Genomic DNA, 26,936 nt, shown 5'->3' on the forward strand with positions numbered 1-26,936 from the left:
CGAGACTATTCTCTCTGTGATGACACCTGGATGTGAGTCAGCTAGTGCTTTTTACAGGACTATTCCCTCTGTGATGACACCTGGATGTGAGTCAGCATTTAGACTATTCTCTCTGTGATGACACCTGGATGTGAGTCAGCTAGTGCTTTTTACAGGACTATTCTCTCTGTGATGACACCTGGATGTGAGTCAGCTAGTGCTTTTTACAAGACTATTCTCTCTGTGATGACACCTGGATGTGAGTCAGCTAGTGCTTTTTACAAGACTATTCTCTCTGTGATGTCACCTGGATGTGAGTCAGTGCTTTTTACAAGACTATTCTCTCTGTGATGTCACCTGGATGTGAGTCAGTGCTTTTTACAAGACTATTCTCTCTGTGATGTCACCTGGATGTGAGTCAGCTAGTGCTTTTTACAAGACTATTCTCTCTGTGATGTCACCTGGATGTGAGTCAGCTAGTGCTTTTTACGAGACTATTCTCTCTGTGATGACACCTGGATGTGAGTCAGCTAGTGCTTTTTACAGGACTATTCTCTCTGTGATGACACCTGGATGTGAGTCAGCTAGTGCTTTTTACAAGACTATTCTCTCTGTGATGACACCTGGATGTGAGTCAGCTTTTAGACTATTCTCTCTGTGATGTCACCTGGATGTGAGTCAGTGCTTTTTACAGGACTATTCTCTCTGTGATGACACCTGGATGTGAGTCAGCTAGTGCTTTTTACAAGACTATTCTCTCTGTGATGACACCTGGATGTGAGTCAGCTTTTAGACTATTCTCTCTGTGATGTCACCTGGATGTGAGTCAGTGCTTTTTAAATGACTATTCTCTCTGTGATGACACCTGGATGTGAGTCAGCATTTAGACTATTCTCTCTGTGATGACACCTGGATGTGAGTCAGCTAGTGCTTTTTACAAGACTATTCTCTCTGTGATGTCACCTGGATGTGAGTCAGTGCTTTTTACAAGACTATTCTCTCTGTGATGTCACCTGGATGTGAGTCAGTGCTTTTTACAAGACTATTCTCTCTGTGATGTCACCTGGATGTGAGTCAGCTAGTGCTTTTTACAAGACTATTCTCTCTGTGATGTCACCTGGATGTGAGTCAGCTAGTGCTTTTTACGAGACTATTCTCTCTGTGATGACACCTGGATGTGAGTCAGCTAGTGCTTTTTACAGGACTATTCTCTCTGTGATGACACCTGGATGTGAGTCAGCTAGTGCTTTTTACAAGACTATTCTCTCTGTGATGACACCTGGATGTGAGTCAGCTTTTAGACTATTCTCTCTGTGATGTCACCTGGATGTGAGTCAGTGCTTTTTACAGGACTATTCTCTCTGTGATGACACCTGGATGTGAGTCAGCTAGTGCTTTTTACAAGACTATTCTCTCTGTGATGTCACCTGGATGTGAGTCAGTGCTTTTTACAAGACTATTCTCTCTGTGATGTCACCTGGATGTGAGTCAGTGCTTTTTACAAGACTATTCTCTCTGTGATGTCACCTGGATGTGAGTCAGCTAGTGCTTTTTACAAGACTATTCTCTCTGTGATGTCACCTGGATGTGAGTCAGCTAGTGCTTTTTACGAGACTATTCTCCCTGTGATGACACCTGGATGTGAGTCAGCTAGTGCTTTTTACAGGACTATTCCCTCTGTGATGACACCTGGATGTGAGTCAGCTAGTGCTTTTTACAAGACTATTCTCTCTGTGATGACACCTGGATGTGAGTCAGCTAGTGCTTTTTACAAGACTATTCTCTCTGTGATGACACCTGGATGTGAGTCAGCTAGTGCTATTTACAAGACTATTCTCTCTGTGATGACACCTGGATGTGAGTCAGCTTTTAGACTATTCTCTCCGTGATGTCACCGGGATGTGAGTCAGTGCTTTTTACAAGACCATTCTCTCTGTGATGTCACCTGGATGTGAGTCAGCTAGTGCTATTTACAAGACTATTCTCTCTGTGATGACACCTGGATGTGAGTCAGCTAGTGCTATTTACAAGACTATTCTCTCTGTGATGTCACCTGGATGTGAGTCAGTGCTTTTTTCAAGACTATTCTCTCTGTGATGTCACCTGGATGTGAGACAGCTAGTGCTTTTTACAAGACTATTCTCTCTGTGATGTCACCTGGATGTGAGTCAGTGCTTTTTACAAGACTATTCTCTCTGTGATGACACCTGGATGTGAGTCAGTGCTTTTTACAAGACTATTCTCTCTGTGATGTCACCTGGATGTGAGTCAGCTAGTGCTTTTTACAAGACTATTCTCTCTGTGATGACACCTGGATGTGAGTCAGCTAGTGCTTTTTACAAGACTATTCTCTCTGTGATGACACCTGGATGTGAGTCAGCTTTTAGACTATTCTCTCTGTGATGTCACCTGGATGTGAGTCAGTGCTTTTTACAAGACTATTCTCTCTGTGATGTCACCTGGATGTGAGTCAGCTAGTGCTTTTTACAAGACTATTCTCTCTGTGATGTCACCTGGATGTGAGTCAGCTAGTGCTTTTTACAGGACTATTCCCTCTGTGATGACACCTGGATGTGAGTCAGCTAGTGCTTTTTACAAGACTATTCTCTCTGTGATGACACCTGGATGTGAGTCAGCTAGTGCTTTTTACAAGACTATTCTCTCCGTGATGTCACCGGGATGTGAGTCAGTGCTTTTTACAAGACCATTCTCTCTGTGATGTCACCTGGATGTGAGTCAGTGCTTTTTACAAGACTATTATCTCTGTGATGACACCTGGATGTGAGTCAGTGCTTTTTACAAGACTATTCTCTCTGTGATGTCACCTGGATGTGAGTCAGCTAGTGCTTTTTACAAGACTATTCTCTCTGTGATGTCAGCTGGATGTGAGTCAGTGCTTTTTGCAAGACTATTCTCTCTGTGATGACACCTGGATGTGAGACAGCTTTTAGACTATTCTCTCTGTGATGTCACCTGGATGTGAGTCAGCTAGTGCTTTTTACAAGACTATTCTCTCTGTGATGACACCTGGATGTGAGTCAGCTAGTGCTTTTTACAAGACTATTCTCTCTGTGATGACACCTGGATGTGAGTCAGCTTTTAGACTATTCTCTCTGTGATGTCACCTGGATGTGAGTCAGTGCTTTTTACAGGATTATTCTCTCTGTGATGACACCTGGATGTGAGTCAGCATTTAGACTATTCTCTCTGTGATGACACCTGGATGTGAGTCAGCTAGTGCTTTTTACAAGACTATTCTCTCTGTGATGTCACCTGGATGTGAGTCAGTGCTTTTTACAAGACTATTCTCTCTGTGATGTCACCTGGATGTGAGTCAGTGCTTTTTACAAGACTATTCTCTCTGTGATGTCACCTGGATGTGAGTCAGCTAGTGCTTTTTACAAGACTATTCTCTCTGTGATGTCACCTGGATGTGAGTCAGCTAGTGCTTTTTACAAGACTATTCTCTCTGTGATGACACCTGGATGTGAGTCAGCTAGTGCTTTTTACGAGACTATTCTCTCTGTGATGACACCTGGATGTGAGTCAGCTAGTGCTTTTTACAGGACTATTCTCTCTGTGATGACACCTGGATGTGAGTCAGCTAGTGCTTTTTACAAGACTATTCTCTCTGTGATGACACCTGGATGTGAGTCAGCTTTTAGACTATTCTCTCTGTGATGTCACCTGGATGTGAGTCAGTGCTTTTTACAGGACTATTCTCTCTGTGATGACACCTGGATGTGAGTCAGCTAGTGCTTTTTACAAGACTATTCTCTCTGTGATGACACCTGGATGTGAGTCAGCTTTTAGACTATTCTCTCTGTGATGTCACCTGGATGTGAGTCAGTGCTTTTTAAATGACTATTCTCTCTGTGATGACACCTGGATGTGAGTCAGCATTTAGACTATTCTCTCTGTGATGACACCTGGATGTGAGTCAGCTAGTGCTTTTTACAAGACTATTCTCTCTGTGATGTCACCTGGATGTGAGTCAGTGCTTTTTACAAGACTATTCTCTCTGTGATGTCACCTGGATGTGAGTCAGTGCTTTTTACAAGACTATTCTCTCTGTGATGTCACCTGGATGTGAGTCAGCTAGTGCTTTTTACAAGACTATTCTCTCTGTGATGTCACCTGGATGTGAGTCAGCTAGTGCTTTTTACGAGACTATTCTCTCTGTGATGACACCTGGATGTGAGTCAGCTAGTGCTTTTTACAGGACTATTCTCTCTGTGATGACACCTGGATGTGAGTCAGCTAGTGCTTTTTACAAGACTATTCTCTCTGTGATGACACCTGGATGTGAGTCAGCTTTTAGACTATTCTCTCTGTGATGTCACCTGGATGTGAGTCAGTGCTTTTTACAGGACTATTCTCTCTGTGATGACACCTGGATGTGAGTCAGCTAGTGCTTTTTACAAGACTATTCTCTCTGTGATGTCACCTGGATGTGAGTCAGTGCTTTTTACAAGACTATTCTCTCTGTGATGTCACCTGGATGTGAGTCAGTGCTTTTTACAAGACTATTCTCTCTGTGATGTCACCTGGATGTGAGTCAGCTAGTGCTTTTTACAAGACTATTCTCTCTGTGATGTCACCTGGATGTGAGTCAGCTAGTGCTTTTTACGAGACTATTCTCCCTGTGATGACACCTGGATGTGAGTCAGCTAGTGCTTTTTACAGGACTATTCCCTCTGTGATGACACCTGGATGTGAGTCAGCTAGTGCTTTTTACAAGACTATTCTCTCTGTGATGACACCTGGATGTGAGTCAGCTAGTGCTTTTTACAAGACTATTCTCTCTGTGATGACACCTGGATGTGAGTCAGCTAGTGCTATTTACAAGACTATTCTCTCTGTGATGACACCTGGATGTGAGTCAGCTTTTAGACTATTCTCTCCGTGATGTCACCGGGATGTGAGTCAGTGCTTTTTACAAGACCATTCTCTCTGTGATGTCACCTGGATGTGAGTCAGCTAGTGCTATTTACAAGACTATTCTCTCTGTGATGACACCTGGATGTGAGTCAGCTAGTGCTATTTACAAGACTATTCTCTCTGTGATGTCACCTGGATGTGAGTCAGTGCTTTTTTCAAGACTATTCTCTCTGTGATGTCACCTGGATGTGAGACAGCTAGTGCTTTTTACAAGACTATTCTCTCTGTGATGTCACCTGGATGTGAGTCAGTGCTTTTTACAAGACTATTCTCTCTGTGATGACACCTGGATGTGAGTCAGTGCTTTTTACAAGACTATTCTCTCTGTGATGTCACCTGGATGTGAGTCAGCTAGTGCTTTTTACAAGACTATTCTCTCTGTGATGACACCTGGATGTGAGTCAGCTAGTGCTTTTTACAAGACTATTCTCTCTGTGATGACACCTGGATGTGAGTCAGCTTTTAGACTATTCTCTCTGTGATGTCACCTGGATGTGAGTCAGTGCTTTTTACAGGACTATTCTCTCTGTGATGACACCTGGATGTGAGTCAGCATTTAGACTATTCTCTCTGTGATGACACCTGGATGTGAGTCAGCTAGTGCTTTTTACAAGACTATTCTCTCTGTGATGTCACCTGGATGTGAGTCAGTGCTTTTTACAAGACTATTCTCTCTGTGATGTCACCTGGATGTGAGTCAGTGCTTTTTACAAGACTATTCTCTCTGTGATGTCACCTGGATGTGAGTCAGCTAGTGCTTTTTACAAGACTATTCTCTCTGTGATGTCACCTGGATGTGAGTCAGCTAGTGCTTTTTACGAGACTATTCTCTCTGTGATGACACCTGGATGTGAGTCAGCTAGTGCTTTTTACAGGACTATTCTCTCTGTGATGACACCTGGATGTGAGTCAGCTAGTGCTTTTTACAAGACTATTCTCTCTGTGATGACACCTGGATGTGAGTCAGCTTTTAGACTATTCTCTCTGTGATGTCACCTGGATGTGAGTCAGTGCTTTTTACAGGACTATTCTCTCTGTGATGACACCTGGATGTGAGTCAGCTAGTGCTTTTTACAAGACTATTCTCTCTGTGATGACACCTGGATGTGAGTCAGCTTTTAGACTATTCTCTCTGTGATGTCACCTGGATGTGAGTCAGTGCTTTTTAAATGACTATTCTCTCTGTGATGACACCTGGATGTGTTTCAGCATTTAGACTATTCTCTCTGTGATGACACCTGGATGTGAGTCAGCTAGTGCTTTTTACAAGACTATTCTCTCTGTGATGTCACCTGGATGTGAGTCAGTGCTTTTTACAAGACTATTCTCTCTGTGATGTCACCTGGATGTGAGTCAGTGCTTTTTACAAGACTATTCTCTCTGTGATGTCACCTGGATGTGAGTCAGCTAGTGCTTTTTACAAGACTATTCTCTCTGTGATGTCACCTGGATGTGAGTCAGTGCTTTTTACAAGACTATTCTCTCTGTGATGTCACCTGGATGTGAGTCAGTGCTTTTTACAAGACTATTCTCTCTGTGATGTCACCTGGATGTGAGTCAGCTAGTGCTTTTTACAAGACTATTCTCTCTGTGATGTCACCTGGATGTGAGTCAGCTAGTGCTTTTTACGAGACTATTCTCTCTGTGATGACACCTGGATGTGAGTCAGCTAGTGCTTTTTACAAGACTATTCTCTCTGTGATGACACCTGGATGTGAGTCAGCTAGTGCTTTTTACAGGACTATTCTCTCTGTGATGACACCTGGATGTGAGTCAGCTAGTGCTTTTTACAAGACTATTCTCTCTGTGATGACACCTGGATGTGAGTCAGCTAGTGCTTTTTACAAGACTATTCTCTCTGTGATGTCACCTGGATGTGAGTCAGTGCTTTTTACAAGACTATTCTCTCTGTGATGTCACCTGGATGTGAGTCAGTGCTTTTTACAAGACTATTCTCTCTGTGATGCCACCTGGATGTGAGTCAGCTGGTGCTTTTTACAAGACTATTCTCTCTGTGTTGTCACCTGGATGTGAGTCAGCTAGTGCTTTTTACGAGACTATTCTCTCTGTGATGACACCTGGATGTGAGTCAGCTAGTGCTTTTTACAGGACTATTCCCTCTGTGATGACACCTGGATGTGAGTCAGCTAGTGCTTTTTACAAGACTATTCTCTCTGTGATGACACCTGGATGTGAGTCATCTTTTAGACTATTCTCTCTGTGATGTCACCTGGATGTGAGTCAGTGCTTTTTACAGGACTATTCTCTCTGTGATGACACCTGGATGTGAGTCAGCTAGTGCTTTTTACAAGACTATTCTCTCTGTGATGACACCTGGATGTGAGTCAGCATTTAGACTATTCTCTCTGTGATGACACCTGGATGTGAGTCAGCTAGTGCTTTTTACAAGACTATTCTCTCTGTGATGTCACCTGGATGTGAGTCAGTGCTTTTTACAAGACTATTCTCTCTGTGATGTCACCTGGATGTGAGTCAGTGCTTTTTACAAGACTATTCTCTCTGTGATGTCACCTGGATGTGAGTCAGCTAGTGCTTTTTACAAGACTATTCTCTCTGTGATGTCACCTGGATGTGAGTCAGCTAGTGCTTTTTACAGGACTATTCCCTCTGTGATGACACCTGGATGTGAGTCAGCTAGTGCTTTTTACAAGACTATTCTCTCTGTGATGACACCTGGATGTGAGTCAGCTAGTGCTTTTTACAAGACTATTCTCTCCGTGATGTCACCGGGATGTGAGTCAGTGCTTTTTACAAGACCATTCTCTCTGTGATGTCACCTGGATGTGAGTCAGTGCTTTTTACAAGACTATTATCTCTGTGATGACACCTGGATGTGAGTCAGTGCTTTTTACAAGACTATTCTCTCTGTGATGTCACCTGGATGTGAGTCAGCTAGTGCTTTTTACAAGACTATTCTCTCTGTGATGTCAGCTGGATGTGAGTCAGTGCTTTTTGCAAGACTATTCTCTCTGTGATGACACCTGGATGTGAGACAGCTTTTAGACTATTCTCTCTGTGATGTCACCTGGATGTGAGTCAGCTAGTGCTTTTTACAAGACTATTCTCTCTGTGATGACACCTGGATGTGAGTCAGCTAGTGCTTTTTACAAGACTATTCTCTCTGTGATGACACCTGGATGTGAGTCAGCTTTTAGACTATTCTCTCTGTGATGTCACCTGGATGTGAGTCAGTGCTTTTTACAGGATTATTCTCTCTGTGATGACACCTGGATGTGAGTCAGCATTTAGACTATTCTCTCTGTGATGACACCTGGATGTGAGTCAGCTAGTGCTTTTTACAAGACTATTCTCTCTGTGATGTCACCTGGATGTGAGTCAGTGCTTTTTACAAGACTATTCTCTCTGTGATGTCACCTGGATGTGAGTCAGTGCTTTTTACAAGACTATTCTCTCTGTGATGTCACCTGGATGTGAGTCAGCTAGTGCTTTTTACAAGACTATTCTCTCTGTGATGTCACCTGGATGTGAGTCAGCTAGTGCTTTTTACGAGACTATTCTCTCTGTGATGACACCTGGATGTGAGTCAGCTAGTGCTTTTTACAGGACTATTCTCTCTGTGATGACACCTGGATGTGAGTCAGCTAGTGCTTTTTACAAGACTATTCTCTCTGTGATGACACCTGGATGTGAGTCAGCTTTTAGACTATTCTCTCTGTGATGTCACCTGGATGTGAGTCAGTGCTTTTTACAGGACTATTCTCTCTGTGATGACACCTGGATGTGAGTCAGCTAGTGCTTTTTACAAGACTATTCTCTCTGTGATGACACCTGGATGTGAGTCAGCTTTTAGACTATTCTCTCTGTGATGTCACCTGGATGTGAGTCAGTGCTTTTTAAATGACTATTCTCTCTGTGATGACACCTGGATGTGTTTCAGCATTTAGACTATTCTCTCTGTGATGACACCTGGATGTGAGTCAGCTAGTGCTTTTTACAAGACTATTCTCTCTGTGATGTCACCTGGATGTGAGTCAGTGCTTTTTACAAGACTATTCTCTCTGTGATGTCACCTGGATGTGAGTCAGTGCTTTTTACAAGACTATTCTCTCTGTGATGTCACCTGGATGTGAGTCAGCTAGTGCTTTTTACAAGACTATTCTCTCTGTGATGTCACCTGGATGTGAGTCAGTGCTTTTTACAAGACTATTCTCTCTGTGATGTCACCTGGATGTGAGTCAGTGCTTTTTACAAGACTATTCTCTCTGTGATGTCACCTGGATGTGAGTCAGCTAGTGCTTTTTACAAGACTATTCTCTCTGTGATGTCACCTGGATGTGAGTCAGCTAGTGCTTTTTACGAGACTATTCTCTCTGTGATGACACCTGGATGTGAGTCAGCTAGTGCTTTTTACAGGACTATTCCCTCTGTGATGACACCTGGATGTGAGTCAGCTAGTGCTTTTTACAAGACTATTCTCTCTGTGATGACACCTGGATGTGAGTCAGCTAGTGCTTTTTACAAGACTATTCTCTCTGTGATGACACCTGGATGTGAGTCAGCTAGTGCTATTTACAAGACTATTCTCTCTGTGATGACACCTGGATGTGAGTCAGCTTTTAGACTATTCTCTCCGTGATGTCACCGGGATGTGAGTCAGTGCTTTTTACAAGACCATTCTCTCTGTGATGTCACCTGGATGTGAGTCAGCTAGTGCTATTTACAAGACTATTCTCTCTGTGATGACACCTGGATGTGAGTCAGCTAGTGCTATTTACAAGACTATTCTCTCTGTGATGTCACCTGGATGTGAGTCAGTGCTTTTTTCAAGACTATTCTCTCTGTGATGTCACCTGGATGTGAGACAGCTAGTGCTTTTTACAAGACTATTCTCTCTGTGATGTCACCTGGATGTGAGTCAGTGCTTTTTACAAGACTATTCTCTCTGTGATGACACCTGGATGTGAGTCAGTGCTTTTTACAAGACTATTCTCTCTGTGATGTCACCTGGATGTGAGTCAGCTAGTGCTTTTTACAAGACTATTCTCTCTGTGATGACACCTGGATGTGAGTCAGCTAGTGCTTTTTACAAGACTATTCTCTCTGTGATGACACCTGGATGTGAGTCAGCTTTTAGACTATTCTCTCTGTGATGTCACCTGGATGTGAGTCAGTGCTTTTTACAGGACTATTCTCTCTGTGATGACACCTGGATGTGAGTCAGCATTTAGACTATTCTCTCTGTGATGACACCTGGATGTGAGTCAGCTAGTGCTTTTTACAAGACTATTCTCTCTGTGATGTCACCTGGATGTGAGTCAGTGCTTTTTACAAGACTATTCTATCTGTGATGTCACCTGGATGTGAGTCAGTGCTTTTTACAAGACTATTCTCTCTGTGATGTCACCTGGATGTGAGTCAGCTAGTGCTTTTTACAAGACTATTCTCTCTGTGATGTCACCTGGATGTGAGTCAGCTAGTGCTTTTTACGAGACTATTCTCTCTGTGATGACACCTGGATGTGAGTCAGCTAGTGCTTTTTACAGGACTATTCTCTCTGTGATGACACCTGGATGTGAGTCAGCTAGTGCTTTTTACAAGACTATTCTCTCTGTGATGACACCTGGATGTGAGTCAGCTTTTAGACTATTCTCTCTGTGATGTCACCTGGATGTGAGTCAGTGCTTTTTACAGGACTATTCTCTCTGTGATGACACCTGGATGTGAGTCAGCTAGTGCTTTTTACAAGACTATTCTCTCTGTGATGACACCTGGATGTGAGTCAGCATTTAGACTATTCTCTCTGTGATGACACCTGGATGTGAGTCAGCTAGTGCTTTTTACAAGACTATTCTCTCTGTGATGTCACCTGGATGTGAGTCAGTGCTTTTTACAAGACTATTCTCTCTGTGATGTCACCTGGATGTGAGTCAGTGCTTTTTACAAGACTATTCTCTCTGTGATGTCACCTGGATGTGAGTCAGCTAGTGCTTTTTACAAGACTATTCTCTCTGTGATGTCACCTGGATGTGAGTCAGCTAGTGCTTTTTACGAGACTATTCTCTCTGTGATGACACCTGGATGTGAGTCAGCTAGTGCTTTTTACAGGACTATTCCCTCTGTGATGACACCTGGATGGGAGTCAGCTAGTGCTTTTTACAAGACTATTCTCTCTGTGATGACACCTGGATGTGAGTCAGCTAGTGCTTTTTACAAGACTATTCTCTCCGTGATGTCACCGGGATGTGAGTCAGTGCTTTTTACAAGACCATTCTCTCTGTGATGTCACCTGGATGTGAGTCAGTGCTTTTTACAAGACTATTCTCTCTGTGATGACACCTGGATGTGAGTCAGTGCTTTTTACAAGACTATTCTCTCTGTGATGTCACCTGGATGTGAGTCAGCTAGTGCTTTTTACAAGACTATTCTCTCTGTGATGTCAGCTGGATGTGAGTCAGTGCTTTTTGCAAGACTATTCTCTCTGTGATGACACCTGGATGTGAGACAGCTTTTAGACTATTCTCTCTGTGATGTCACCTGGATGTGAGTCAGCTAGTGCTTTTTACAAGACTATTCTCTCTGTGATGACACCTGGATGTGAGTCAGCTAGTGCTTTTTACAAGACTATTCTCTCTGTGATGACACCTGGATGTGAGTCAGCTTTTAGACTATTCTCTCTGTGATGTCACCTGGATGTGAGTCAGTGCTTTTTACAGGATTATTCTCTCTGTGATGACACCTGGATGTGAGTCAGCATTTAGACTATTCTCTCTGTGATGACACCTGGATGTGAGTCAGCTAGTGCTTTTTACAAGACTATTCTCTCTGTGATGTCACCTGGATGTGAGTCAGTGCTTTTTACAAGACTATTCTCTCTGTGATGTCACCTGGATGTGAGTCAGTGCTTTTTACAAGACTATTCTCTCTGTGATGTCACCTGGATGTGAGTCAGCTAGTGCTTTTTACAAGACTATTCTCTCTGTGATGTCACCTGGATGTGAGTCAGCTAGTGCTTTTTACGAGACTATTCTCTCTGTGATGACACCTGGATGTGAGTCAGCTAGTGCTTTTTACAGGACTATTCTCTCTGTGATGACACCTGGATGTGAGTCAGCTTTTAGACTATTCTCTCTGTGATGTCACCTGGATGTGAGTCAGTGCTTTTTACAGGACTATTCTCTCTGTGATGACACCTGGATGTGAGTCAGCTAGTGCTTTTTACAAGACTATTCTCTCTGTGATGACACCTGGATGTGAGTCAGCTTTTAGACTATTCTCTCTGTGATGTCACCTGGATGTGAGTCAGTGCTTTTTAAATGACTATTCTCTCTGTGATGACACCTGGATGTGAGTCAGCATTTAGACTATTCTCTCTGTGATGACACCTGGATGTGAGTCAGCTAGTGCTATTTACAAGACTATTCTCTCTGTGATGTCACCTGGATGTGAGTCAGTGCTTTTTACAAGACTATTCTCTCTGTGATGTCACCTGGATGTGAGTCAGCTAGTGCTTTTTACGAGACTATTCTCTCTGTGATGACACCTGGATGTGAGTCAGCTAGTGCTTTTTACAGGACTATTCTCTCTGTGATGACACCTGGATGTGAGTCAGCTAGTGCTTTTTACAAGACTATTCTCTCTGTGATGACACCTGGATGTGAGTCAGCTTTTAGACTATTCTCTCTGTGATGTCACCTGGATGTGAGTCAGTGCTTTTTACAGGACTATTCTCTCTGTGATGACACCTGGATGTGAGTCAGCTAGTGCTTTTTACAAGACTATTCTCTCTGTGATGTCACCTGGATGTGAATCAGTGCTTTTTACAAGACTATTCTCTCTGTGATGTCACCTGGATGTGAGTCAGTGCTTTTTACAAGACTATTCTCTCTGTGATGACACCTGGATGTGAGTCAGCTTTTAGACTATTCTCTCTGTGATGTCACCTGGATGTGAGTCAGTGCTTTTTACAGGACTATTCTCTCTGTGATGACACCTGGATGTGAGTCAGCTAGTGCTTTTTACAAGACTATTCTCTCTGTGATGACACCTGGATGTGAGTCAGCATTTAGACTATTCTCTCTGTGATGACACCTGGATGTGAGTCAGCTAGTGCTTTTTACAAGACTATTCTCTCTGTGATGTCACCTGGATGTGAGTCAGCTAGTGCTTTTTACAAGACTATTCTCTCTGTGATGACACCTGGATGTGAGTCAGCTAGTGCTTTTTACAGGACTATTCCCTCTGTGATGACACCTGGATGTGAGTCAGCTAGTGCTTTTTACAAGACTATTCTCTCTGTGATGACACCTGGATGTGAGTCAGCTATTGCTTTTTACAAGACTATTCTCTCCGTGATGTCACCGGGATGTGAGTCAGTGCTTTTTACAAGACCATTCTCTCTGTGATGTCACCTGGATGTGAATCAGTGCTTTTTACAAGACTATTCTCTCTGTGATGACACCTGGATGTGAGTCAGCTTTTAGACTATTCTCTCTGTGATGACACCTGGATGTGAGTCAGCTAGTGCTTTTTATAATACTATTCTCTCTGTGATGTCACCTGGATGTGAGTCAGCTTTTAGACTATTCTCTCTGTGATGACACCTGGATGTGAGTCAGCTAGTGCTTTTTATAATACTATTCTCTCTGTGATGTCACCTGGATGTGAGTCAGTGCTTTTTTCAAGACTATTCTCTCTGTGATGTCACCTGGATGTGAGACAGCTAGTGCTTTTTACAAGACTATTCTCTCTGTGATGTCACCTGGATGTGAGTCAGTGCTTTTTACAAGAGTATTCTCTCTGTGATGACACCTGGATGTGAGTCAGTGCTTTTTACAAGACTATTCTCTCTGTGATGTCACCTGGATGTGAGTCAGCTAGTGCTTTTTACAAGACTATTCTCTCTGTGATGACACCTGGATGTGAGTCAGCTAGTGCTTTTTAATAGACTATTCTCTCTGTGATGACACCTGGATGTGAGTCAGCTTTTAGACTATTCTCTCTGTGATGTCACCTGGATGTGAGTCAGTGCTTTTTACAGGACTATTCTCTCTGTGATGACACCTGGATGTGAGTCAGCATTTAGACTATTCTCTCTGTGATGACAGCTGGATGTGAGTCAGCTAGTGCTTTTTACAAGACTATTCTCTCTGTGATGTCACCTGGATGTGAGTCAGTGCTTTTTACAAGACTATTCTCTCTGTGATGTCACCTGGATGTGAGTCAGTGCTTTTTACAAGACTATTCTCTCTGTGATGTCACCTGGATGTGAGTCAGCTAGTGCTTTTTACAAGACTATTCTCTCTGTGATGTCACCTGGATGTGAGTCAGCTAGTGCTTTTTACGAGACTATTCTCTCTGTGATGACACCTGGATGTGAGTCAGCTAGTGCTTTTTACGAGACTATTCTCTCTGTGATGACACCTGGATGTGAGTCAGCTAGTGCTTTTTACAGGACTATTCTCTCTGTGATGACACCTGGATGTGAGTCAGCTTTTAGACTATTCTCTCTGTGATGTCACCTGGATGTGAGTCAGTGCTTTTTACAGGACTATTCTCTCTGTGATGACACCTGGATGTGAGTCAGCTAGTGCTTTTTACAAGACTATTCTCTCTGTGATGACACCTGGATGTGAGTCAGCATTTAGACTATTCTCTCTGTGATGACACCTGGATGTGAGTCAGCTAGTGCTTTTTACAAGACTATTCTCTCTGTGATGTCACCTGGATGTGAGTCAGTGCTTTTTACAAGACTATTCTCTCTGTGATGTCACCTGGATGTGAGTCAGTGCTTTTTACAAGACTATTCTCTCTGTGATGTCACCTGGATGTGAGTCAGCTAGTGCTTTTTACAAGACTATTCTCTCTGTGATGTCACCTGGATGTGAGTCAGCTAGTGCTTTTTACGAGACTATTCTCTCTGTGATGACACCTGGATGTGAGTCAGCTAGTGCTTTTTACGAGACTATTCTCTCTGTGATGACACCTGGATGTGAGTCAGCTAGTGCTTTTTACAGGACTATTCTCTCTGTGATGACACCTGGATGTGAGTCAGCTTTTAGACTATTCTCTCTGTGATGTCACCTGGATGTGAGTCAGTGCTTTTTACAGGACTATTCTCTCTGTGATGACACCTGGATGTGAGTCAGCTAGTGCTTTTTACAAGACTATTCTCTCTGTGATGACACCTGGATGTGAGTCAGCATTTAGACTATTCTCTCTGTGATGACACCTGGATGTGAGTCAGCTAGTGCTTTTTACAAGACTATTCTCTCTGTGATGTCACCTGGATGTGAGTCAGCTAGTGCTTTTTACAAGACTATTCTCTCTGTGATGACACCTGGATGTGAGTCAGCTAGTGCTTTTTACAGGACTATTCCCTCTGTGATGACACCTGGATGTGAGTCAGCTAGTGCTTTTTACAAGACTATTCTCTCTGTGATGACACCTGGATGTGAGTCAGCTAGTGCTTTTTACAAGACTATTCTCTCCGTGATGTCACCGGGATGTGAGTCAGTGCTTTTTACAAGACCATTCTCTCTGTGATGTCACCTGGATGTGAATCAGTGCTTTTTACAAGACTATTCTCTCTGTGATGACACCTGGATGTGAGTCAGCTTTTAGACTATTCTCTCTGTGATGACACCTGGATGTGAGTCAGCTAGTGCTTTTTATAATACTATTCTCTCTGTGATGTCACCTGGATGTGAGTCAGCTTTTAGACTATTCTCTCTGTGATGACACCTGGATGTGAGTCAGCTAGTGCTTTTTATAATACTATTCTCTCTGTGATGTCACCTGGATGTGAGTCAGTGCTTTTTTCAAGACTATTCTCTCTGTGATGTCACCTGGATGTGAGACAGCTAGTGCTTTTTACAAGACTATTCTCTCTGTGATGTCACCTGGATGTGAGTCAGTGCTTTTTACAAGACTATTCTCTCTGTGATGACACCTGGATGTGAGTCAGTGCTTTTTACAAGACTATTCTCTCTGTGATGTCACCTGGATGTGAGTCAGCTAGTGCTTTTTACAAGACTATTCTCTCTGTGATGACACCTGGATGTGAGTCAGCTAGTGCTTTTTAATAGACTATTCTCTCTGTGATGACACCTGGATGTGAGTCAGCTTTTAGACTATTCTCTCTGTGATGTCACCTGGATGTGAGTCAGTGCTTTTTACAGGACTATTCTCTCTGTGATGACACCTGGATGTGAGTCAGCATTTAGACTATTCTCTCTGTGATGACACCTGGATGTGAGTCAGCTAGTGCTTTTTACAAGACTATTCTCTCTGTGATGTCACCTGGATGTGAGTCAGTGCTTTTTACAAGACTATTCTCTCTGTGATGTCACCTGGATGTGAGTCAGTGCTTTTTACAAGACTATTCTCTCTGTGATGTCACCTGGATGTGAGTCAGCTAGTGCTTTTTACAAGACTATTCTCTCTGTGATGTCACCTGGATGTGAGTCAGCTAGTGCTTTTTACGAGACTATTCTCTCTGTGATGACACCTGGATGTGAGTCAGCTAGTGCTTTTTACAGGACTATTCTCTCTGTGATGACACCTGGATGTGAGTCAGCTTTTAGACTATTCTCTCTGTGATGTCACCTGGATGTGAGTCAGTGCTTTTTACAGGACTATTCTCTCTGTGATGACACCTGGATGTGAGTCAGCTAGTGCTTTTTACAAGACTATTCTCTCTGTGATGACACCTGGATGTGAGTCAGCATTTAGACTATTCTCTCTGTGATGACACCTGGATGTGAGTCAGCTAGTGCTTTTTACAAGACTATTCTCTCTGTGATGTCACCTGGATGTGAGTCAGTGCTTTTTACAAGACTATTCTCTCTGTGATGTCACCTGGATGTGAGTCAGTGCTTTTTACAAGACTATTCTCTCTGTGATGTCACCTGGATGTGAGTCAGCTAGTGCTTTTTACAAGACTATTCTCTCTGTGATGTCACCTGGATGTGAGTCAGCTAGTGCTTTTTACGAGACTATTCTCTCTGTGATGACACCTGGATGTGAGTCAGCTAGTGCTTTTTACAGGACTATTCCCTCTGTGATGACACCTGGATGTGAGTCAGCTAGTGCTTTTTACAAGACTATTCTCTCTGTGATGACACCTGGATGTGAGTCAGCTAGTGCTTTTTACAAGACTATTCTCTCCGTGATGTCACCGGGATGTGAGTCAGTGCTTTTTACAAGACCATTCTCTCTGTGATGTCACCTGGATGTGAATCAGTGCTTTTTACAAGACTATTCTCTCTGTGATGACACCTGGATGTGAGTCAGTGCTTTTTACAAGACTATTCTCTCTGTGATGTCACCTGGATGTGAGTCAGCTAGTGCTTTTTACAAGACTATTCTCTCTGTGATGACACCTGGATGTGAGTCAGCTAGTGCTTTTTACAAGACTATTCTCTCTGTGATGACACCTGGATGTGAGTCAGCTTTTAGACTATTCTCTCTGTGATGTCACCTGGATGTGAGTCAGTGCTTTTTACAGGACTATTCTCTCTGTGATGACACCTGGATGTGAGTCAGCATTTAGACTATTCTCTCTGTGATGACACCTGGATGTGAGTCAGCTAGTGCTTTTTACAAGACTATTCTCTCTGTGATGTCACCTGGATGTGAGTCAGTGCTTTTTACAAGACTATTCTCTCTGTGATGTCACCTGGATGTGAGTCAGTGCTTTTTACAAGACTATTCTCTCTGTGATGTCACCTGGATGTGAGTCAGCTAGTGCTTTTTACAAGACTATTCTCTCTGTGATGTCACCTGGATGTGAGTCAGCTAGTGCTTTTTACGAGACTATTCTCTCTGTGATGACACCTGGATGTGAGTCAGCTAGTGCTTTTTACAGGACTATTCTCTCTGTGATGACACCTGGATGTGAGTCAGCTAGTGCTTTTTACAAGACTATTCTCTCTGTGATGACACCTGGATGTGAGTCAGCTTTTAGACTATTCTCTCTGTGATGTCACCTGGATGTGAGTCAGTGCTTTTTACAGGACTATTCTCTCTGTGATGACACCTGGATGTGAGTCAGCTAGTGCTTTTTACAAGACTATTCTCTCTGTGATGACACCTGGATGTGAGTCAGCTTTTAGACTATTCTCTCTGTGATGTCACCTGGATGTGAGTCAGCTAGTGCTTTTTACAAGACTATTCTCTCTGTGATGACACCTGGATGTGAGTCAGCTAGTGCTTTTTACAAGACTATTCTCTCTGTGATGACACCTGAATGTGAGTCAGCTTTTAGACTATTCTCTCTGTGATGTCACCTGGATGTGAGTCAGTGCTTTTTACAGGATTATTCTCTCTGTGATGACACCTGGATGTGAGTCAGCATTTAGACTATTCTCTCTGTGATGACACCTGGATGTGAGTCAGCTAGTGCTTTTTACAAGACTATTCTCTCTGTGATGTCACCTGGATGTGAGTCAGTGCTTTTTACAAGACTATTCTCTCTGTGATGTCACCTGGATGTGAGTCAGTGCTTTTTACAAGACTATTCTCTCTGTGATGTCACCTGGATGTGAGTCAGCTAGTGCTTTTTACAAGACTATTCTCTCTGTGATGTCACCTGGATGTGAGTCAGCTAGTGCTTTTTACGAGACTATTCTCTCTGTGATGACACCTGGATGTGAGTCAGCTAGTGCTTTTTACAGGACTATTCTCTCTGTGATGACACCTGGATGTGAGTCAGCTAGTGCTTTTTACAAGACTATTCTCTCTGTGATGACACCTGGATGTGAGTCAGCTTTTAGACTATTCTCTCTGTGATGTCACCTGGATGTGAGTCAGTGCTTTTTACAGGACTATTCTCTCTGTGATGACACCTGGATGTGAGTCAGCTAGTGCTTTTTACAAGACTATTCTCTCTGTGATGTCACCTGGATGTGAGTCAGTGCTTTTTACAAGACTATTCTCTCTGTGATGTCACCTGGATGTGAGTCAGCTAGTGCTTTTTACAAGACTATTCTCTCTGTGATGTCACCTGGATGTGAGTCAGCTAGTGCTTTTTACGAGACTATTCTCTCTGTGATGTCACCTGGATGTGAGTCAGTGCTTTTTACAAGACTATTCTCTCTGTGATGTCACCTGGATGTGAGTCAGCTAGTGCTTTTTACAAGACTATTCTCTCTGTGATGTCACCTGGATGTGAGTCAGCTAGTGCTTTTTACGAGACTATTCTCTCTGTGATGACACCTGGATGTGAGTCAGCTAGTGCTTTTTACAGGACTATTCCCTCTGTGATGACACCTGGATGTGAGTCAGCTAGTGCTTTTTACAAGACTATTCTCTCTGTGATGACACCTGGATGTGAGTCAGCTAGTGCTTTTTACAAGACTATTCTCTCCGTGATGTCACCGGGATGTGAGTCAGTGCTTTTTACAAGACCATTCTCTCTGTGATGTCACCTGGATGTGAATCAGTGCTTTTTACAAGACTATTCTCTCTGTGATGACACCTGGATGTGAGTCAGCTTTTAGACTATTCTCTCTGTGATGTCACCTGGATGTGAGTCAGTGCTTTTTACAGGACTATTCTCTCTGTGATGACACCTGGATGTGAGTCAGCTAGTGCTTTTTACAAGACTATTCTCTCTGTGATGACACCTGGATGTGAGTCAGCTTTTAGACTATTCTCTCTGTGATGTCACCTGGATGTGAGTCAGTGCTTTTTAAATGACTATTCTCTCTGTGATGACACCTGGATGTGAGTCAGCATTTAGACTATTCTCTCTGTGATGACACCTGGATGTGAGTCAGCTAGTGCTTTTTACAAGACTATTCTCTCTGTGATGTCACCTGGATGTGAGTCAGTGCTTTTTACAAGACTATTCTCTCTGTGATGTCACCTGGATGTGAGTCAGTGCTTTTTACAAGACTATTCTCTCTGTGATGTCACCTGGATGTGAGTCAGCTAGTGCTTTTTACAAGACTATTCTCTCTGTGATGTCACCTGGATGTGAGTCAGCTAGTGCTTTTTACGAGACTATTCTCTCTGTGATGACACCTGGATGTGAGTCAGCTAGTGCTTTTTACAGGACTATTCTCTCTGTGATGACACCTGGATGTGAGTCAGCTAGTGCTTTTTACAAGACTATTCTCTCTGTGATGACACCTGGATGTGAGTCAGCTTTTAGACTATTCTCTCTGTGATGTCACCTGGATGTGAGTCAGTGCTTTTTACAGGACTATTCTCTCTGTGATGACACCTGGATGTGAGTCAGCTAGTGCTTTTTACAAGACTATTCTCTCTGTGATGTCACCTGGATGTGAGTCAGTGCTTTTTACAAGACTATTCTCTCTGTGATGTCACCTGGATGTGAGTCAGCTAGTGCTTTTTACAAGACTATTCTCTCTGTGATGTCACCTGGATGTGAGTCAGCTAGTGCTTTTTACGAGACTATTCTCTCTGTGATGACACCTGGATGTGAGTCAGCTAGTGCTTTTTACAGGACTATTCCCTCTGTGATGACACCTGGATGTGAGTCAGCTAGTGCTTTTTACAAGACTATTCTCTCTGTGATGACACCTGGATGTGAGTCAGCTAGTGCTTTTTACAAGACTATTCTCTCTGTGATGACACCTGGATGTGAGTCAGCTAGTGCTATTTACAAGACCATTCTCTCTGTGATGACACCTGGATGTGAGTCAGCTTTTAGACTATTCTCTCCGTGATGTCACCGGGATGTGAGTCAGTGCTTTTTACAAGACCATTCTCTCTGTGATGTCACCTGGATGTGAGTCAGCTAGTGCTATTTACAAGACTATTCTCTCTGTGATGACACCTGGATGTGAGTCAGCTTTTAGACTATTCTCTCTGTGATGACACCTGGATGTGAGTCAGCATTTAGACTATTCTCTCTGTGATGACACCTGGATGTGAGTCAGTGCTTTTTACAAGACTATTTTCTCTGTGATGACACCTGGATGTGAGTCAGCTAGTGCTTTTTATAATACTATTCTCTCTGTGATGTCACCTGGATGTGAGTCAGTGCTTTTTACGGGACTATTCTCTCTGTGATGACACCTGGATGTGAGTCAGTGCTTTTTACAGGACTATTCTCTCTGTGATGTCACCTGGATGTGAGTCAGTGCTTTTTACAAGACTATTCGCTCTGTGATGACACCTGGATGTGAGTCAGCTAGTGCTTTTTACAAGACTATTCTCTCTGTGATGACACCTGGATGTGAGTCAGTGCTTTTTACAAGACTATTCTCTCTGTGATGTCACCTGGATGTGAGTCAGCTAGTGCTTTTTACAAGACTATTCTCTCTGTGATGTCACCTGGATGTGAGTCAGTGCTTTTTACAAGACTATTCTCTCTGTGATGTCACCTGGATGTGAGTCAGCTCGTGCTTTTTACAAGACTCTTCTCTCTGTGATGTCACCTGCCTGCAGTCTCAGTCAGCCTCTTCAACAGCCAACAGTTTGAATGACTGAGTCATTGATTTGGTTTAGTTGGAAAGACTACTGTGTAACAGAAGTGGTTTGTTGAAACACGCCCACGTGATGACAAGTAACCTGGTCTGAGACATGAAGACTTGTATTGGGTACACGAGGCTTAAGCTCAGTGGGCTAAAACAGTCATTTGCGGTGCAGGATATCTGGGTTCAAACCAGGGTCTCATATTGAATCTGGTGTAGACTGGTAGAACTCATCAAAGGATTTCATATTGAATCTGGTGTAGACTGGTAGAACTAATCAAAGGATTTCATATTGAATCTGGTGTAGACTGGTAGAACTAATCAAATGGTCTCATATTGAATCTGGTGTAGACTGGTAGAACTAATCAAATGGTCTCATATTGAATCGGGTGTAGACTGGTAGAATAATCAAAGGATTTCATATTGAATCTGGTGTAGACCGGTATAACTAATCAAATGGTTTCATATTGAATCGGGTGTAGACTGGTAGAATAATCAAAGGATTTCATATTGAATCTGGTGTAGATTGGTAGAATCATCAAATGGTTTCATATTGAATCGGGTGTAGACTTGTAGGACTCATCAAATGGTTTCATATTGAATCTGGTGTAGACTGGTAGAACTAATCAAATGGTCTCATATTGAATCTGGTGTAGACTGGTAGAACTAATCAAAGAGTAACTTAGATGTGAGAGTGATACATCTCTCAGACTGACCCTTTCTCTCTCTTTCTGTCTCCCCTTCCTCTATCTCTCTGTCTCCCTGTCTCTCTGTCTCCCCCTCCTCTGTCTTTCTGTCTCTCTGTGTCCCACTCCTCTCTGTCCCCCCCCCCCTCTCTCTTCCTCCAGTATCTCTGAGCGTCCGTCCCAACAGATCTCAGTTCTTTGAATATGAGTCTTTAATTGTGAGCTGTGAGGTTCAAGGGAGCTCTGCTGGATGGACACTGAAGAGATACACATCGACTGGGAAGCTTTCAGCTTGTGGAACCGACTGGGGAAAACAACAAGTTTTTTCATGCATCGTGTCACTAATACTATCAGACAGTGGGGTGTACTGGTGTGAGTCTGGGTCTGGAGAACACAGCACTACTGTCAACATCACAGTACACGGTATGTCCACAAATCTACTAATATTATAGTGTTTAGTGTTTAATCTGGTTTCAGATAGCTGATGTTATGTTTATATATGATGATTATATATTATATACAGCTGGTGCTGTGATCCTGGAGAGCCCTGTTTATATATTATATACAGCTGGTGCTGTGATCCTGGAGAGACCTGTTTATATATGATGATTATATATTATATACAGCTGGTGCTGTGATCCTGGAGAGCCCTGTTTATATATTATATACAGCTGGTGCTGTGATCCTGGAGAGACCTGTTTATATATGATGATTATATATTATATACACCTGGAGCTGTGATCCTGGAGAGACCTGTTTATATATTATATACAGCTGGGGCTGTGATCCTGGAGAGACCTGTTAATATATGATGATTATATATTATATACAGCTGGGGCTGTGATCCTGGAGAGACCTGTTTATATATTATATACAGCTGGGGCTGTGATCCTGGAGAGGCCTGTTTATATATTATATACAGCTGGAGCTGTGATCCTGGAGAGACCTGTTAATATATGATGATTATATATTATATACAGCTGGGGCTGTGATCCTGGAGAGACCTGTTTATATATTATATACAGCTGGAGCTGTGATCCTGGAGAGACCTGTTTATATATGATGATTATATATTATATACAGCTGGAGCTGTGATCCTGGAGAGACCTGTTAATATATGATGATTATATATTATATACAGCTGGGGCTGTGATCCTGGAGAGACCTGTTTATATATTATATACAGCTGGAGCTGTGATCCTGGAGAGACCTGTTTATATATGATGATTATATATTATATACAGCTGGAGCTGTGATCCTGGAGAGACCTGTTTATATATGATGATTATATATTATATACAGCTGGAGCTGTGATCCTGGAGAGACCTGTTAATATATGATGATTATATATTATATACACCTGGAGCTGTGATCCTGGAGAGACCTGTTTATATATTATATACAGCTGGAGCTGTGATCCTGGAGAGACCTGTTAATATATGATGATTATATATTATATACAGCTGGGGCTGTGATCCTGGAGAGACCTGTTTATATATTATATACAGCTGGAGCTGTGATCCTGGAGAGACCTGTTAATATATGATGATTATATATTATATACACCTGGAGCTGTGATCCTGGAGAGACCTGTTTATATATTATATACAGCTGGAGCTGTGATCCTGGAGAGCCCTGTTTATATATGATGATTATATATTATATACAGCTGGAGCTGTGATCCTGGAGAGACCTGTTTATATATTATATACAGCTGGGGCTGTGATCCTGGAGAGACCTGTTTATATATTATATACAGCTGGGGCTGTGATCCTGGAGAGCCCTGTTTATATATGATGATTATATATTATATACACCTGGAGCTGTGATCCTGGAGAGCCCTGTTTATATATGATGATTATATATTATACACAGCTGGAGCTGTGATCCTGGAGAGCCCTGTTAATATATGATGATTATATATTATACACAGCTGGAGCTGTGATCCTGGAGAGCCCTGTTAATATATGATGATTATATATTATATACAGCTGGGGCTGTGATCCTGGAAAGCCCTGCCCTTCCTGTGACTGAGGGACATTCTGTGACTCTGCGCTGCCGATACAGAAAGGACAAGGAAATTAATGTAACACACTCAAACCACACAGCCGATTTCTACAAAGATGGATCCCTCATCAGGACTGAGACTACAGGAGAGATGACCATCCCTGCAGTATCCAAGTCAGATGAAGGACTCTACAAGTGTTCCAACTCTGAAGGAGAATCACTGGAGAGGCTGATGACTCTGACAGGTGAGGAAATAAAAAGAAATCACATTCCAAATAGTTCTATTTTGTTTTAGGAAATGCACATTTTAAGCCATTCAGAAATTCAGTGCTGTTCTGACACTGTGTACTCTCTGTTTCGGGCCAAATAGCATTCTAGTTTGTTCTGTATTGTTGTTAATTCCAATGTGTCAAGTAATTCTCTTTTTGTTTTCTCATGATTTGATTGGGTCTAATTGTGTTGCTGTCCTGGTGCTCTGTGGGGTGTGTTTGTGTTTGTGAACAGAGCCCCAGGACCAGCTTGCTTAGGGGACTCTTCTCCAGGTTCATCTCTCTGTAGGTGATGGCTTTGTTATGGAAGGTTTGGGAATCGCTTCCTTTTAGGTGGTTGTAGAATTTAACGGCTCTTTTCGGGATTTTGATAATTAGTGGGTATCGGCCTAATTCTGCTCTGCATGAATTATTTGGTGTTCTACGTTGTACACTGAGGATATTTTTGCAGAATTCTGCATGCAGAGTCTCAAATTTGGTGTTTGTCCCATTTTGTGAAGTCTTGGTTGGTGAGCGGACCCCAGACCTCACAACCAGAAAGGGCAATGGTTTCTAGAACTGATTCAAGTATTTTTAGCCAGATCTTAATTGGGATGTCAAATGTTATGTTCCTGTTGATGGCATAGAATGCCCTTCTTGCCTCTCAGATCGTTCACAGCTATGTGGAAGTTACCTGTGGCGCTGATGTTTAGGCCAAGGTATGTATAGTTTTTGTGTGCTCCAGGGCAACGGTGTCTAGATGGAATTTGTATTTGTGGTCTGGCTGACTGGACCTTTTTTTTAAACACAATTATTTTGGTCTTACTGAGATTTACTGTCAGGGCCCAGGTCTGACAGAATCTGTGCAGAATATCTAGGTGCTGCTGTAGGCCCTCCTTGGTTGGTGACAGAAGCACCAGATCATCATCAAACAGTCGACATTTGACTTCAGATTCTAGTAGGGTGAGGCCGGGTGCTGCCGACTTTTCTAGTGCCCGCGCCAATTCGTTGATATATGTCAGAGGGTGGGGCTTAAGCTGCATCCCTGTCTCACCCCACGGCCCTGTGGGAAGAAATGTGTGTGTTTTTTGCCTATTTTAACTGCACACTTGTTGTTTGTGTACATGGATTTTATAATGTCATATGTTTTTCCCCCAACACCACTTTCCATCAATTTGTACAGCAGACCCTCATGCCAAATTCAGTCGAAATATTTTTTTAATTCAACAAAGCATGAGAAGACTTTGCCTTTGTTTTGGTTTGTTTATTTGTCAGTTAGGGTGAGCAGGGTGAATACGTGGTCTGTTGTATGGTATTTTGGTAAAAAGTAAATTTGACATTTGCTCAGTACATTGTTTTCACTGAGGAAATGTACAAATCTGCTGTTAATGTGTCATGCCCTGTCCTTAAAGATCCTTTTTATTTCTCTATTTGGTTAGGTCAGGGTGTGATTTGGGTGGGCATTCTAGTTTTTCTATTTCTTTGTTTGGCCTAGTATGGTTCCCAATCAGAGGCAGCTGTCTATCATTGTCTCTGATTGGGGATCATACTTAGGCAGCCTTTTTCCCACCTTAGTTTGTGGGATCTTGTTTTTGTATAGTTGCCTTGTGCACTGCAATACTGCGCGTTTGTTATATTCTTTGTTGTTTTTGTTGTAAGTTTCACGATTAAATATAATGTGGAACTCTACGCACGCTGCGCCTTGGTCCAATCATTTCAACGAACGTGACAGAAGATCCCACCACCAAAGGACCAAGCAGCATGGCCAGGAGGAGCAGGGATCCTGGACCCGGGAGAAAAGGGAGTGGAGGACATAATGGACAATGGGAAGAGGTAATGGCAGGGGACAAGACCCTGCCATGGAAGTAGGTGGAGGCAGCGAAGGACGGTAAACTACGACTCCGGGGTTCGCAGCCACGACGCAAGCATGAGAGGCAGCCCCAAAAATGTATTGGGGAGGGTGGCACACGAGGGGTCGGTGGAGTCAAGGAGTGAACCAGAGCCAGTCTGGGAGAGGAAGGTGAACTTGGAGGGGAGTGAAGGGACTCAGAGACAGTTAATGAGTTGATGGGGAAATTGAAGGAGAGCGTGTCCTTAGTTTAATGCCACCTGAGTCAGCTCTCCGTACTCGTCCTGAGGAACCGTCTGGTGAAGACTGTGCCTGGCCCCACGGACCGGGTCTCCAGTACGTCTCCCCAGCCCTGCACATTCTGTGCCAGCTCTCCGTACTCGTCCTGAGGAACCGTCTGGTGAAGACTGTGCCTGGCCCCACGGACCGGGTCTCCAGTACGTCTCCCCAGCCCTGCACATTCTGTGCCAGCTCTCCGCACTCGCTTTGAGGAGCGTGTTATCGTTCCGGTACAATGTGTGCCGGTTCTACGCACCGTGTCTCCAGTGCGCCTCCACAGCCCGATACGTCCTGTGCCAGTTACCCACACTTTCCGTGCGAAGGTTGTCATCTGTCCAGGACACGTTGTGCCAGCTCTACACTCCAGGCCTCCTGTGCGTCTCCCCAGCCCGGTACGTCCTATGCCTGCTCCACGCACAAAGCTTCCAGTGATGATCTATGGCCCGAAGCCTCCAGTGATGATCCATGGCCCGGAGCCTCCAGTAATGATCTATGGCCCAGAGCCTCCAGTGATGATCCATGG

General features: G+C 43.1%; 1 protein-coding gene across 1 annotated transcript in view; it reads left to right on the plus strand.

The window, feature by feature from the left end:
- The window catches only part of LOC116371839 (Fc receptor-like protein 5), a 120,039-nt gene that overhangs the window by 80,034 nt on the left and 13,069 nt on the right, over window positions 1–26,936 (plus strand). The window contains exons 3-4 of the mRNA XM_031820906.1: window positions 22,193–22,453; window positions 24,022–24,282. Of these exons, the coding sequence (XP_031676766.1) occupies window positions 22,193–22,453; window positions 24,022–24,282 (522 nt within the window). The remainder of the gene's footprint in view (window positions 1–22,192; window positions 22,454–24,021; window positions 24,283–26,936) is intronic.

The sequence above is a fragment of the Oncorhynchus kisutch genome, unplaced genomic scaffold (genome assembly GCF_002021735.2).
Source record: "Oncorhynchus kisutch isolate 150728-3 unplaced genomic scaffold, Okis_V2 scaffold3733, whole genome shotgun sequence".
NCBI lineage: Eukaryota > Metazoa > Chordata > Actinopteri > Salmoniformes > Salmonidae > Oncorhynchus > Oncorhynchus kisutch.